Here is a 13,904-nt window from a genome sequence, read left to right as displayed (position 1 = left end):
AAAATTATGCTTTTTTTGCATGGCGTGATTTTATTTAATTATATCTGAATTTTATCAACATCCGCGCCTTTGTGAAAATAATTTTTTTTTTCTTATCTCATATAAATAAACCAATATAAGAAATAAATATAATTGCATAATGGAATTTTATTTATTTTTTTAATATGCAATTTGAATAAATGATAAGCAGGAAAATAGTTGTTAAAAGGGGTTCCTATCATGGAGGATGTAGAGAATAAATTATAATAAAAGCACTAAATTATGTATCGCAATTGAAAACGATCTTAATTTCATATCAAATGATATATGATACATGATATATAATCTTCTTCACTTTATTTTCTTGCGATACTTTATTATTTAATAGAATAAAAAAAATTTACTATTAAACCCTCATAACAAAAGGATATCCCTAGGATATCCCTAGGATATCCATAGAATATCCATATCAATGGTCGATATTCTAGAATGGTCCCCAGGATATCTTGGGATATCCATAGGATATCCCTAGGATATCCAAACCGCCGGTCTGTGGGACATCAACAGGACATCCATAGGATATCCACAGGATATCCCTAAGACAACCACAAAATATCTATTGGATATTATATCGCAGGATATCCATGGGATATCCTCAGAATGTTCATGGGATATTCTTAGGATATTCACGGGATATTTAATATCTTAACATATATTTTTAAAGGTTAAAATTGTTAAGCTAATATAATGAATAATAATATAATAAAAACAAAAATCTTATGAGCTTCTAATTTATTTTAAATGAAGATTTGAAACGCATTTTTCAATGTTTTTAAATAAACTCATGCACTTAATGTATAATTAATATTAATAGTTATTCGTTATTTGCGGGGAAGAATTTATATTGTTTAAAGCCAATTTATTTTCTGACAATATTAAGCATATGAATAAAGGAATGAATCACGAATGAGAAAAAAATTAGTTAATAATTTTTCAAATTAAAAAACTTTCTCGAAAAACAAGTTGCATTTTATTTTATTTATATAAAATTTAATTCACAGAATATTCTCACTCGTAGTCTCATAATGACTTTAAAAACAGTATCCTGAGAATATCTTCTTGACATCCAGAAGATATACTGAGAATATCCTGAAAATATCTGTGGGATATCTGGAGGACATTTATGAAAGTTTATAGAGATATCCAGAAGATATCCTGTAAATCCCGCCGATTTTTTTGATATCCTTAAGAGATCCTTTTGATATCCATAGAACATCCCTAGGATATCTGCGGGACATTATCAATATATCCCAAGATATCTTGTGTTATTAGGGAATTATTATATAATAATAAAATTTATTTTTAAGGTACCAGGGGCCAACGAATACCTATTAAATATTAATTATAAAAACACAGGCCTCGAATCAACTTAAAGACACTAAAGTCCGTTTAGTCGATTTATATTCCAAAAAAAGTGGATTTGTTTTTTAATTTAACAAAAATATTTTACAGATTTTTAAATAAACATTTTTTTTTTAATAATAATCCTTTTCGAAGGGTTAAAGTTGAAATTTTTAGAAATAATTAAATTTCAAAAGATATTGTTAATTTTCAAACAATTATTAAATTTTACAGAACTAAAAATAATTTATCAATCAATTTTTGGAAAACATTTTTTAAATTTAATTGAATTTTCAAAGATTTAAAATTGAGATTTTTGAAATTAATTGAAACTTTAAGTGTTTTGTAATTAAAATTTTAGATGATTTCACTAAAAATTTATTAGAAAATGCGGACAAAAGACAATAATTTGAAAATCATTTTTAATTGAAAAACGGTTTCACAGGCCTCGGATCCACTTAAAGGCACAAAAAAGTCTTTTTAGTCGATTTATATTCTAAAAAAAGTCGAAAAAGTCGATTTTTTTTATTTTAACAAAAACATTTTACAGATTTTTAAATAATTTTTTTTTTTAAATAATAATACTTTTGGAAAGGTTAAAGTTGAAATTTTTAGAAATAATTGAATTTCAAAAGATTTTGTTAATTTTCAGACAATAATTAAATTTTACAGAACTAAAAATAATTTATCAAATAATTTTAGATAACATTTTTTAAATGTAATTAAATTTTCAAAGATTTACAATTGAGATTTTTGAAATTAATTGAACTTCAAGTGATTTTTAATTAAAATTTTTTTTTTTTTAACTAAAAAATTTAATAGAAACTGCAGACAAAAATACAATAATTTGAAAACCATTTTTAATTGAAAAAATGGTTTCAGATAGTTGAATTTTAAAAGAATATTATAAAAATAGTTAAAAATAATTGAATTTCCTTAGAGTTATAATTGAAATAGTTAAATTTCAAAAAATTTTAGAAATAATTAAATTTTAGAAGCTTTTAAATTCAAATTTTTGAAAATAATTGAATTATAATTGAAATTTTTTATAATAATTCAATTTTAGTTGATTTTTGATTGAAAATTTTGAAAATAATTGAATTTTCTTTGATTTTGAATTGAAATTTTGGGAAATAATTGAATTTTAATTGAAAATTTTGATAATAATTAATATTGAATTGAAATTTTGGATAATTATTGAATTTTAATTGATTTTGAATTGAATTTTTTTTTATTTTAAATTGAAAATTTGGAAAATAATTGAATTTTAAAAGATTTTGAATTGAAATTTTGGAAAATAATGAAATATTATTTGATTTTAAATTGAAAATTTTTGGGAAATAATTGAATTTTAATTGAAATGTTGGATAATAATTTAATTTAAGTTCATTTTTGATTGAAAATTTGGATAATTAATTTTAAATAGAAATTTTAGAAAATAATTGATTTTTATTTCATTTTAAATTGAAAACTTGGTAAATAATTAAATTTTAAATTGAAAATTTTGGATAATTATTGGATTTTTAATTGATTTTGAATTAAAATTTCGGGTAATAATTGAATTTTAGTTTACTTTGAATTGAAATTTTTAAAAAATAATTCAATTTTATTGTGATATTTTTTTTTAAATTATAAACAATTGTTAAATTTCATAAAAATTTTAATTGAAAAATAATTTTGATATAATTGAATTTGTGATGTATTTCATTAAAATTATTAAAAATAATTAATTTGGTGAAGAATCATTTTAGTTCAAAATTTGTTAAATAATTGAATTGAAGAAGATTTGAAGAAGATCTAAATTTTATACTAAAAAAATGTATTTTATTTACATTTTTTTCAAATGTAAAAAAAAATGTCGCATTTTATTAAAATAAGTCGATAAATGTCGTATTTTTGAAAAAAGTCGTAAAAAGTCGTATAATCCGAGGCCTGTAAACATATAATTTTCATTATTATCATTTAATATGTAATAATATTCTAATAAATTAAATTATTATTGATAATATTAATCTTTAATTTCTTTATAACAAATAATTAAATACTCAATTTGGCGCGAATGCCAATACTTACCATATTTTTTTATATACAATTCCATTTAGCTCAGTTTTATTATTCCTGATAAATTACACTACTTGCATAAGTCATGTATAAATTTTGCTTTTTGATATAGAAGTTAATTTCATACAATCCTGGTATAAATTCACTTCCGTAAATATAATTGAATGTTATAAACAGATGTTATACATAATATATAATAAGAATTTATACACTGAAAAAAAATTATTTGATTCAAATATTCGACTATTATCAAATAAATATTTACTTGAACCAAATAATTTTTGAAACCAAATAATTGAATTAAATAAACTGTATTTAGACCAATAATTTCTGTATTTGTAACAAATGCCATTCAATTGAATCAAATAATAATTATTTGATACAAATAAATATTTATTTGATAAAAAAAAATATTTATTTGACAATAGTCAAGTAACCTATTATTTGAATCAAATTTTTTCTTCAGTGATAATAAACGGATTTTTAATGAAAATAATAAACACAGTGTATTTTAGAAATATAAAATATATTTTTTCGGGTGCACGAAAAATGATTGTATTAGACAAAATTATATTCTTATCTTAATATATAATACTGCTATATATATATATAAAGAAAAAGGTTTTTTATAATATACGTTACGAATATATTATATACAATCTTTGAAAAAAAAAACTTAATTAAACTGATGTCACTAAATTCTTCTATATATAAGAATTCGGAAGAATTTGGTAAAAAATTTACATTCCCCTTGTTGAGCAATTAGGAAGAAAAAAACGTTTAATGAAGATGTTTCAAAAAAAAAAAATTATTATGATCCTTTTTAAAATATATTTTTAGAAAGAAAATATATTTAGTAATAATTAAAATTAACCTATATGTTAAAGATTAAAAAAACAATTGTATTATTTAAGAAAGCATTGAATTTTTTCGAGAAAAACTAATAAAATTTAAAAATTCAATTCTTCCTTAAAAAAAATTTGTTTTCAAAAAAGTTTTGATTTTCTTTGCGCGAATTATTTGCAATAATTTTTGATTTTCAAATAATTGTAAAATTAAAAAATTGTGCTTCATTTTGATCAGTCTTTCATCAGTTTTCGATTTAGAAAATGAAAAGAAATTAGAAACAAGAAAAAGGGTATTAAATAGCTATACATATAAAAATAGAAAAATAGTATGTATACATAATTACAATATCAGTTTCCAGTTGGCTGGTAGGGTAGTTTAATTAGGATATCGGCCAGATTTCCTAGAAACATTTTCCCGATTATATCTTTCCGACAATAATTACATATACACTGAAAAAAAATGTATTTGATTCAAATAATTGGTTCTACTAAATAAGTATTTATTTGTATCAAATAATTATTATTTAAATGGTATTTATTTCAAATACAGAAATTATTGATGCAAATAAAAATTATTTGATACAAATATAAATATTTGATAATAGTCAAATTATTCGAATCAAATACATTTTTTTTTGTATAAACCAGTGATAATTTAGCAATTAAAAGTTTACGAATGTTATTCAACAACCCATCAAAATTCAGTTCCTGAATTGGAGTCTAAAAAATCTTTAAAATCGAATAGAGGACCCAGAGTAAAATCATCTACAACAATGTTTTCAAAATAAAGAATAATAAACTTCTATAAACAAAAATTATTTGATTCATCTTTCACAAATTAACAATTATTAAAAATATAATACAGTGAAACCTCCCAATAGTGGACAACGACGGTGAAAGATAAAAACTTCCGTTAGCAAAGGTGTCCGCTATTAGGAGGTTTCAAAGTAAAGAAGTGAAAAGAGTTGCAATATTTACAAAAATTCAAAATGGAAGTTTGCTTTTTAGGAATTACAGCAGTCCAACGTTCTAAGTGCATTACTGCATTTGATATTAAATTCAGCCCTGTGGTGTCATTAGTATTCAATAAGTACATTTTCAATTCAGATAAATGACAAAAAGCATATCGTTAGTTGAAATCATTTGTCGGTAGCAGTATATTCGGGAAAATTGATCTTCGGTTAAATTCGATTTTGAAGAAACTTACGGTAACCAATAAAATTAGAGTTCAGTGGTGGCAACACCCCAATATTGTTGCATCCTTGACGCGTCTTGTTCAAGTGAATCCAAACCGCTTCTTTCTTGAATCACTGCAAAATCATACTCCAAATTATACGGCATCAGTCTTTGTAAACTGCCAAAATAGGCAGCATTCGGACCACCATTTAATAGTCTTCTTCCACTGCCAAACCTGACCATTGATGATCGAGGTAAAACAGTTGGATTGAAGGATCTGGCACTGCCGAATCGTTTTGACAAAAAAGGCAAGTTACCAGCAAGTTGTGGCGTTGATCTAGACTGACCTCTTCTTAATGGTGATCTCGTCAATGTATCCAATTCTTTATCAAATAAAAGTTGTGTATTTTGCTCGAGCATATATTCCCAGCAACGAAATTGTTCATCAGTTAAGGCTCCCGTTCTATCGGGTATGATGTCATCGTCATCTTGTGTTGTAATGCAAATTGGTGATTTTCGATTTTCCTGCAGTGATACCGCTGATGGTGTTGTTGTTGTTGTACTTTGTCGAACCTTGTTGGCTGCTCTCGACGCAGCATTACCAGCCCATGTGCGTCCAGATGGTCTTCGTGATTTAAATGTACTGTCACTTGTCTGATCGGATTGTCCACTTGGTGAACTACGATCGTCGCCAAACGGTGGACTCTCATTTTCAGCACGTTCAGTTGTTTTTGAACAATTTTTGAAGAAACGCCCCGAGCCATTGTGCGATTTTGTCGATCTGTTAAGAGAAAAGAAAGGGAATAAAATAAATTTATGTTATTTTGTCTTTTTAGATCCTAGAAAAATTAATTTTAATTTAAATGCTTACCTGTTGACAATATTTTTTAAGACTCCATTAAGATAGTATCCTTCGTTATTAACGTGACAGCAACATGGTGCTGGTGGTTTGTGTGGTGTCGGTGGAATGCAACATGGACATGAGCATTCATTTTGATTTCTATTTTTGTTAACTGCCTGCCTCAGTTCTCGCATCAATTGATCTAAATCACCTTGTCCTGGACCCGTTAGTCTCACTACAACAATACTCAAATTATCCTCAGCTCCATAGGCTTGAGCTAAATCTTGCAGTCGTTTTGCTGCTAAAACAGGACTGGCTTCGGCTCGTGCTTCTCTAACTGCTTCCTGAACGCTAAGTACTTCCCATACTCGTCTATTGGCAATTATGACAAATTCATCGTCATCCTCGAGAATAACTTCCTCTGTTGTTGGATCAGGAACAATTAATGGAAACATTGCCGCATTACCTAATTGATTTTTAACTGGCATTTTTTTCGATGCTGCCAATGTTAATGGTCCAGCAGCACGACAAAGAACGGCTTTTGCATCGCCTGATGACGCGATTTTTAGGGAATATTTTCTTGTCACTCGTGGAAAACCTTGAGTGTTTGGTAATTTTGTAATGTGACATAATGTTGCGTCTATTCCATATTTTTGACCCTTCTCCTTAAGTTCACGATGAGCTGATAGTAGAGTATATTTTAGATATTCGTTGGAAGTTTCTCGAATTGTTCTCTCTTCCAAAAGAAGTCTTGGAATCATTTCTTGAAGTGCACTTGGTGCTTCCTGATTGGAACCACCGTCAAATATTCCAAAAAGTCCTTCAACATTGCAAAATGTTGGCATTCTAACTTGAGAAACATAGAGTCTGAAATAGAATAATTTACATGAATTCATAAAAAGTGAATTATTTTATTGTTACGTCACGTAAGATCTTCTCCGAATTGAGATAATAAAAACTAAGATCAATTTTTATATAATTAGACTATAGTCTTCTACTGAATATCAACATTGGATTTTTCTCCGAATTCAGACACGGTGTTTATATACGGAAAAAAAGTTTGCCTGATATGTAGCTAAAAGAAAATTGCGGGGAGGACAGACGCTCTTCTACAGCTGCGAATAACCGTAGTCGTACTCTTTCTATTCTGTATTAGAACGGTTTCCACCCCTCCTTTAACGTTCAACTGAGAGAGAAGGACTCAACTTTGGCTTCCAAAATTAGGGTGAAAAATATATAGCACGACAATAACATTTTATCTATTCTCTTACGATAATTCAGTATAAAAGGACTACATTTTCACGGAGAGACCAGTTCTGAAATCCTCTTCATACGTATTACATCAAGCTCATTTTGGGCACCAGTCGACGTCTTCTAGTTCAAGTGCATAATTTTCTTATACGAAAGTTAAAGTCAAGTGTCAAAACCCTCTACATTAAACGAGGATCTTTTCTTCTCATTATATTGGGCAATTATCCATTCTTCCTTTTTTTTGGAAGAGACTCATTATTGGGAGTTTCATCATCATGGTGCGCCAGAAGGTGATTTAAATAAAAATGAATTGGCACTTAAACATTCTTTTTGATTATGATTCTTAGATGAATAAAAAACATTCCTCAATAGTTTTCAAAATCAGTTTACGTGCCCGATTTAAAAAAAAATTAATTTTTTTATAAAAAACAGTAATTTTATGGGGACTCAGAATTTATTTAATCTAATAAATACTGTAATAAATGATAAAATAATTACTTATTTTTAATTTTACATATAAATAATTATATTGCTGTAGTGTTTGTATCCGATTTTAAAAAATTAAATTATAATGTTAAAAGAACTATTTTAAGAGGGACAAAATTTATTTAAGAGAGTCGAATGGTCTCTGAAATTCTTTGAAAAGAAGAGACCTTTAATTATCGCCCTATAAAAACGGCACTAAACGTGAAAATGATAAACATTAATTTTAAATTACTTTCTTCTTGAAAGACGGACACTTTTTTACAAAAGCAGCTAGAGATTCTTATCTTATATAAATTTCCTAAATCCAAAAGATTATGCGAATCCATACAAAAACACGATTGCAAAAGGAAAAGTAATATAATGACAGGTACATTACCTCCTGCCGCCGTTAGATGGCAGCAGCATGCAGGGCGCACAAAATCGCAGCTGTTATTAGATTACTTTTCTACTTTTTGTTTTGCAACCATGTTTTTCTATGGATTCGTACAGTCTTTTGGATTTAGGAAATTTATAAGATGCGGATTTTGGCTGATTTTGTTAAAAGTGTTCGTGTTTCGAGAAAAAAGTATTTTAAAATGAATACTATTTCACGTTGAGAGCGATAATTAAAATTCTCTTCTTGCTAAAGAATTTTAGATACCGTTCGACACTCTTAATGCATAAATATAAAAACAAAACAAAAAAATAACTTCAATGTTAATAAATTTATATGAACCCAAATCTAAAACATCTATTATCTATACGCATATAAATATACATTAAATAAATTCTGGTTCCTCATAAAACACTATTTTTATATATTTAAAACTCAATTTTTTTAAAATTTGGCACGTAAGTTGATTTTAAAACCTATTGAAAAATGGTTTTTATTTATTTAAGAACCATAATCAAAAAGAATTTTTAAGTGACAACTCATTTTTATTTAAACCTGCTTCTGGCGCACCGTGTCACGCCTAATAGAATTTCGGACCTGCGGTTATACCTGGGCCCGTCAACCTTCCTGACGTCATAAACTCACGCTGGTACCAGCTCTTTTTCCTCTGACAACAAAGGACACAGCAGTGGTCCTTTTTCTTTCAACACATCTACTCAATTTGAGACGTAACACTTTTTTGAAATTTTAATATTTTTTTACGAATATCTTAAAAAAAGAATCAGATCAAATTTTGGAGGGGTAATTTTCAAGCATCAGGAGTCATTACGAAGAGATTCCGAAACTCAGTATTTCCTTAAAAGGGCATAAACGAGTGTCTCTTTCCTACAGCTGCGATTTGACACGAAGGCGCTCTCCTTCTCATATACTACCCCTGTAGTGTTTGTCGCCTACACCTGCGTTTCTGAGACAGAGGTGCTCTCTTTCTAATTCTATATTATAATCAGACAAACCCTCTTTTGCGCTTAACTAAGAGAGAGAGAGAGAGAGAGAGAGAGAGAGATAGAACTAGCAACACAAGACAATAAAATTTTATAGTCTCTCCTACGAAAACTTGATATAAAAGGGCTACATTTTTACGGAGAGTTCAGTTCAGATCTTTTCATCATACACGTTACTTCTACTTCATATTTGGTACCAGTTCAGAAATTGCCACCGAAACCGCTAGTTCAGTTCATATTTTGGTATCAGCACGTCTTCGTCACATACGAAATTTAGTACAAGCATTGTTACTCTGCTCGATTTCATACTCAAGTTCGACTTAGAAGAATCTCTGTGTTAAAAGTTTCTACATCAAGAAGAGCTCATTGGAGTATTCAAGGATTTAACTTCCCATAATATTTGGAAATCATTTTTTTCTTCCTTTTCTGGAAAAATTTAACTGTTTGTGTTTCATTACGGTCAACTGAACTCTGGACCTGTGGTCATCACCAAGGCCCGTCAATTTTCCTCTGAGCTCTTAAACTATATCTGGTACCAGAAGTTCCTATCATAATTAGGACACAGCAGTGGTCCTTTTTCATACATCTTACATCTAAATTTTCAAGGTAAATTGTAATACTTTTTATCTAAATCCTTCCTAACTCCTTATAAAAATTTGTAGTAACCTCTACATTCCTTGTTGCAGTGGAATGCTGACTTACCTTTATTTCAAGAATGATTGCTTCAAGATACTCTCTCTCAAAGATCAATTTTATAACTCTAAAAGTTTGTCTAAATAAATTTGTACCCTTGTCATTAAATACCACTGTTCTCTTTCTTTCCTGTACCCTTAGTTCAGAGCCTTATGCTCTGTAAATGAAACAGGTATACCTTCATTCACCGAGCGGCCATAAATAAAATATTATTTCGTTAGTTATTTCTCTATTTGAGACGTAACACTTTTTTGAAATTTTAATATTTTTTACGAATATCTTAAAAAAAGGATCAGATCAAATTTTGGGAGGGTGATTTTCAAGCATCAGGAGTCATTACGAAGAGATCCCGACAATTTTCTTTTAGCTACATATCAGGCAAACATTTTTTCCGTATATAAACACCGTGCAGAGGGTGGAAAAATGCAACCCTCGGACACTAAAATATCACTGAATTATCAAGCGGTAATAAATATAAATTTTATTTCTTTGGTTATTTTCTGTTTTTTTTTGAAGACGCAAACTAAATTTTATTTAAAAATTAATTTACTTTTCTCTTGTTCCCGCCGTCTCGGAGAAACCCAATCTCCATGGTTGTTCCAATCCTTTATCTCCCGTTGATGATTCCTGTTGTTGTGGATGAGATGGCAAACTTGGTCTATTCTGACCGGATACATCAACAAGAGAAACTGGTCTTTGAGATCTGTAAACTTGAAATTGACGTGGATCCACATGAAGACGAGTGTTACATGATATATCCAGAAATTGTAATTGTGGTGGTACTAGAGTCGATAAATTTACTCGGTCCAATTGATTGTGAGCTAAATCCAATACCTATATGGTGTGATGAAAATGGAAAATTAAATTAAATAAAATCAAATTCAGTTATCGAAGGAATAGAAATTAATTTGTGGAAAATACCTTTAAAGATGTGGTCTTGTTAAATGTGGGACAAATAAGGAGACGGTTGGAGTGTACTCGAAGAACTCGCAAGTGCTTTAAGTGTGAAACATTGTCGGGCAAATACTGCAGTCTATTACCCGATAGAACTAATTCCTCAAGTTCAGTCCAAGATGCAATGCAACTGTAAATAAAATTACATTATTTGAAAAAGTAATTATTTATAATAGTGTTATGAGAATTCAGACTCAAAAATGCAAATAAATTTTTATAAAAATAATTATAAATTGAAATTTTAATTATTTTTCATTATTTTTATTTGTTATAAAAAATTTTAAATTATTTATGTTACATTAATGTTTACCTTTCGGGAAGTGTATCCAGCACATTATAGGCCATGTGTAAAACTCTCAATGATGAGAATTTTGTTAGTGCATCTAAAACTGTATCAGTTAAACAATTTCCCGTTAAATACAATTTTTCAAGTGCATGGCAAACGTGACGATTTTTGTTTCCTTGATCGGAAAATGATAATTCTGACAGTCGATTATTGGAGAGATTTAAAACTTTCATTCTGAAAAAAAGATTAATTCATTTTACCTTTTGTTGTCAGTTTGAAAAAAAAATTTACAACTTTCTGACAATTTATTTTTGCTTACTTTTCGGTATTAACAAAGAAACTTGTTGGTAACGCTGTCAAAGCATTGCCCTGAAGAGTTAAATGAACAATGTTCAAAGGTCTTCTCGGTGGAGGAAGTGCTTGTAATCTATTGTGAGGTAAATGTAGTACTTCGAGCCTCGAAGGTTGAGACAACAATCTGTCTGGCAAAGCTGTCAAGGCATTATGGGATGCAAACAGTGCACGTAACACTGGCAGTTCTGGTGTCCATTCAGGCAGAGAATCCAGTGAATTGCTGAAAAGATACAAAAATACGTTATTTAATTTTTTTTTATGAAATACTTTTTTAATATTCAATTAATTTGAAGGAAAATAATATTCAACGTCTACCATTGGCAAAATGCTATTTCTGTTGTCAATTTAATATAAATCTATATCAAATCAAGTGCAAAATGAAACTAAAACGCAAACTCTTAATCATTCTAATTCAAGATAATGCTATCTCAAAATCTAATGCAAAAAAACTCCCATTACAAACATATTCTGGATTGTTAAATTAATTAATTAATTATTAATACTTATTTAATAATTTATTTAGTTTAATTAATAATTTATTTATTTTAATTAATAATAAAAAATTAGTTAATTATCTGTTTAAAAAAAAAACTTCCTCTATGAGAAAGCTAAATTGATATTTGAATTCCATTTTAATTATATTAAAATAAAACAGTGAAATTTAAAAAAAAAATTGTTTTAAAAGTCCAGTTTTTCAATCATGTAATTACAAACTTTTTAATAAATTTTTATCAAACGGATAGAAAGTTAATATTTTTAAATATAAAATATTTATTTAAAAAGGTAAATAATTTTAAATCGATAGTAATATGAGAAATCGGTAAGAAAAAATTCAAAAATAAAACTTTAAAATGTTATTTTCAAACCATAAACGTAAACTAAATAAATTTATGTTTTGAAATAAATTAATAAATAAACTATTATTTTTTAAAGAAAAAATTATAATATAATAAATATAATAAATATAATAAATTATAATTATCAAATGAAAATAATAATTAATTATTAAGTTTATGTATTTGTAATGCAATACTCACTAAGAAACATCCAAGTGTTCTAGATTCGTTGGTGTTGGTTCAATTGTCAATTTTTTAAGTTCTGTAAAAAAAACGTATTAATTTAAAAATTTTCCCTAAATAATTTTATTTGGCTGTTAATTTAAAAATGGAAATTTAATTTTTAATTTCGTTAATTAGTCGTTAATTAAAAATCAAATATTTTGAAAAATTTGTAATCATCTTACTATTATTTCCGGCTATAAGTGAAACTAAATTTCGACCACAGACTGTTAATTCGGTTAAAGAATTTCTAGCACATCGAACGCTTCGTAATTCTTGTAAAGCACTAATATCGAGCTTTTCAATGCTATTTTCACTAACATCCAAGTGTGTTAAATTCTAAAAATAAATTTTTATATTAGATTGTTTTTTTTTAAATTTAAATGCATAATTTTTATATACCCTGAAAATACTTACTCCATAATTTCCAAGTATAATACTTCCTTTCAGATGATTATTTCGTAGATTTACTTTTTGTAGATTATTATGATTGTTCTTCTCTTCCTTGTGCATTTTTCCATGATCCCCTTTAGAGAGGACATCCTGCAATTAATAAATTAATTATTATTATTATTTTATAGTAATTTAAATTCTATAATAATTTTTAATAAAATTTAAATTTGCAGAAGGATAAAATAATATTAATAATAATAAAAATAACAATAATAATAATACACTGGAAAAAAATTATTTAATTCAAATAATCGGTAACTTGACTATTATCAAATAAATAATTACTTGATCTAAATAATTATTATTTAAGGTAATTAAATGGTATTTATTTGAAATACTGAAATTATTGGTTCAAATACAGTTTATTTAATTTAAATAAAAGTTATTTGGTTCAGGTAAATATTTATTTGATAATAGTTAAGTAACCAATTATTTAAATCCAATAATTTGTTTTAGTGTAATAATAATAATAATATATAAATTTTTTGAAACCACAAAAATTGCAATATTTTTCGTATTTTATTTAAAAAAATTTTGTCTCATTGATTTAATAATAAAATAATTATCAGAATGTGATGGTAGAAAATTGTATCATTGATTTTTTAAAACTCTTGTTTCATTGTCCTTGAATTGTATACACGAAATTACATATATAGTCGTGGTAAGAGCGCTTCATTCTCATTCAAATT

General features: G+C 27.2%; 1 protein-coding gene across 4 annotated transcripts in view; it reads right to left on the bottom strand.

Annotated features, from left to right (window-relative positions):
* Positions 1-3,987: 3,987 nt before the first annotated feature.
* Positions 3,988-13,904, bottom strand: part of LOC127285080 (PH domain leucine-rich repeat-containing protein phosphatase 2) — a 104,966-nt gene continuing 95,049 nt past the window's right edge. The window contains exons 8-17 of one of the 4 annotated variants that reach the window (XM_051310892.1): positions 13,180-13,305; positions 12,948-13,101; positions 12,742-12,802; positions 11,670-11,924; positions 11,375-11,584; positions 11,032-11,194; positions 10,661-10,944; positions 6,337-7,173; positions 5,783-6,246; positions 3,988-5,599 (exon numbers count right to left, since the gene is read on the bottom strand). In XM_051310892.1, the coding sequence (XP_051166849.1) occupies positions 5,511-5,599; positions 5,783-6,246; positions 6,337-7,173; positions 10,661-10,944; positions 11,032-11,194; positions 11,375-11,584; positions 11,670-11,924; positions 12,742-12,802; positions 12,948-13,101; positions 13,180-13,305 (2,643 nt within the window). In that variant the 3' untranslated portion in view covers positions 3,988-5,510. Of the gene's footprint in view, positions 6,247-6,336; positions 7,174-10,660; positions 10,945-11,031; positions 11,195-11,374; positions 11,585-11,669; positions 11,925-12,741; positions 12,803-12,947; positions 13,102-13,179; positions 13,306-13,904 lie in introns of all 4 variants that reach the window. The other 3 variants (XM_051310893.1, XM_051310891.1, XM_051310890.1) reach the window with 3 other exon arrangements.

Source organism: Leptopilina boulardi, unplaced genomic scaffold (genome assembly GCF_019393585.1).
Source record: "Leptopilina boulardi isolate dan_hultmark-lab unplaced genomic scaffold, ZJU_Lbou_2.1 LbouV2_330, whole genome shotgun sequence".
Taxonomy (NCBI): Eukaryota; Metazoa; Arthropoda; class Insecta; order Hymenoptera; family Figitidae; genus Leptopilina; species Leptopilina boulardi.
The sequence above is the reverse complement of the archived record's forward strand: the minus strand, read 5'-3'. Positions and strand labels throughout refer to the sequence as shown.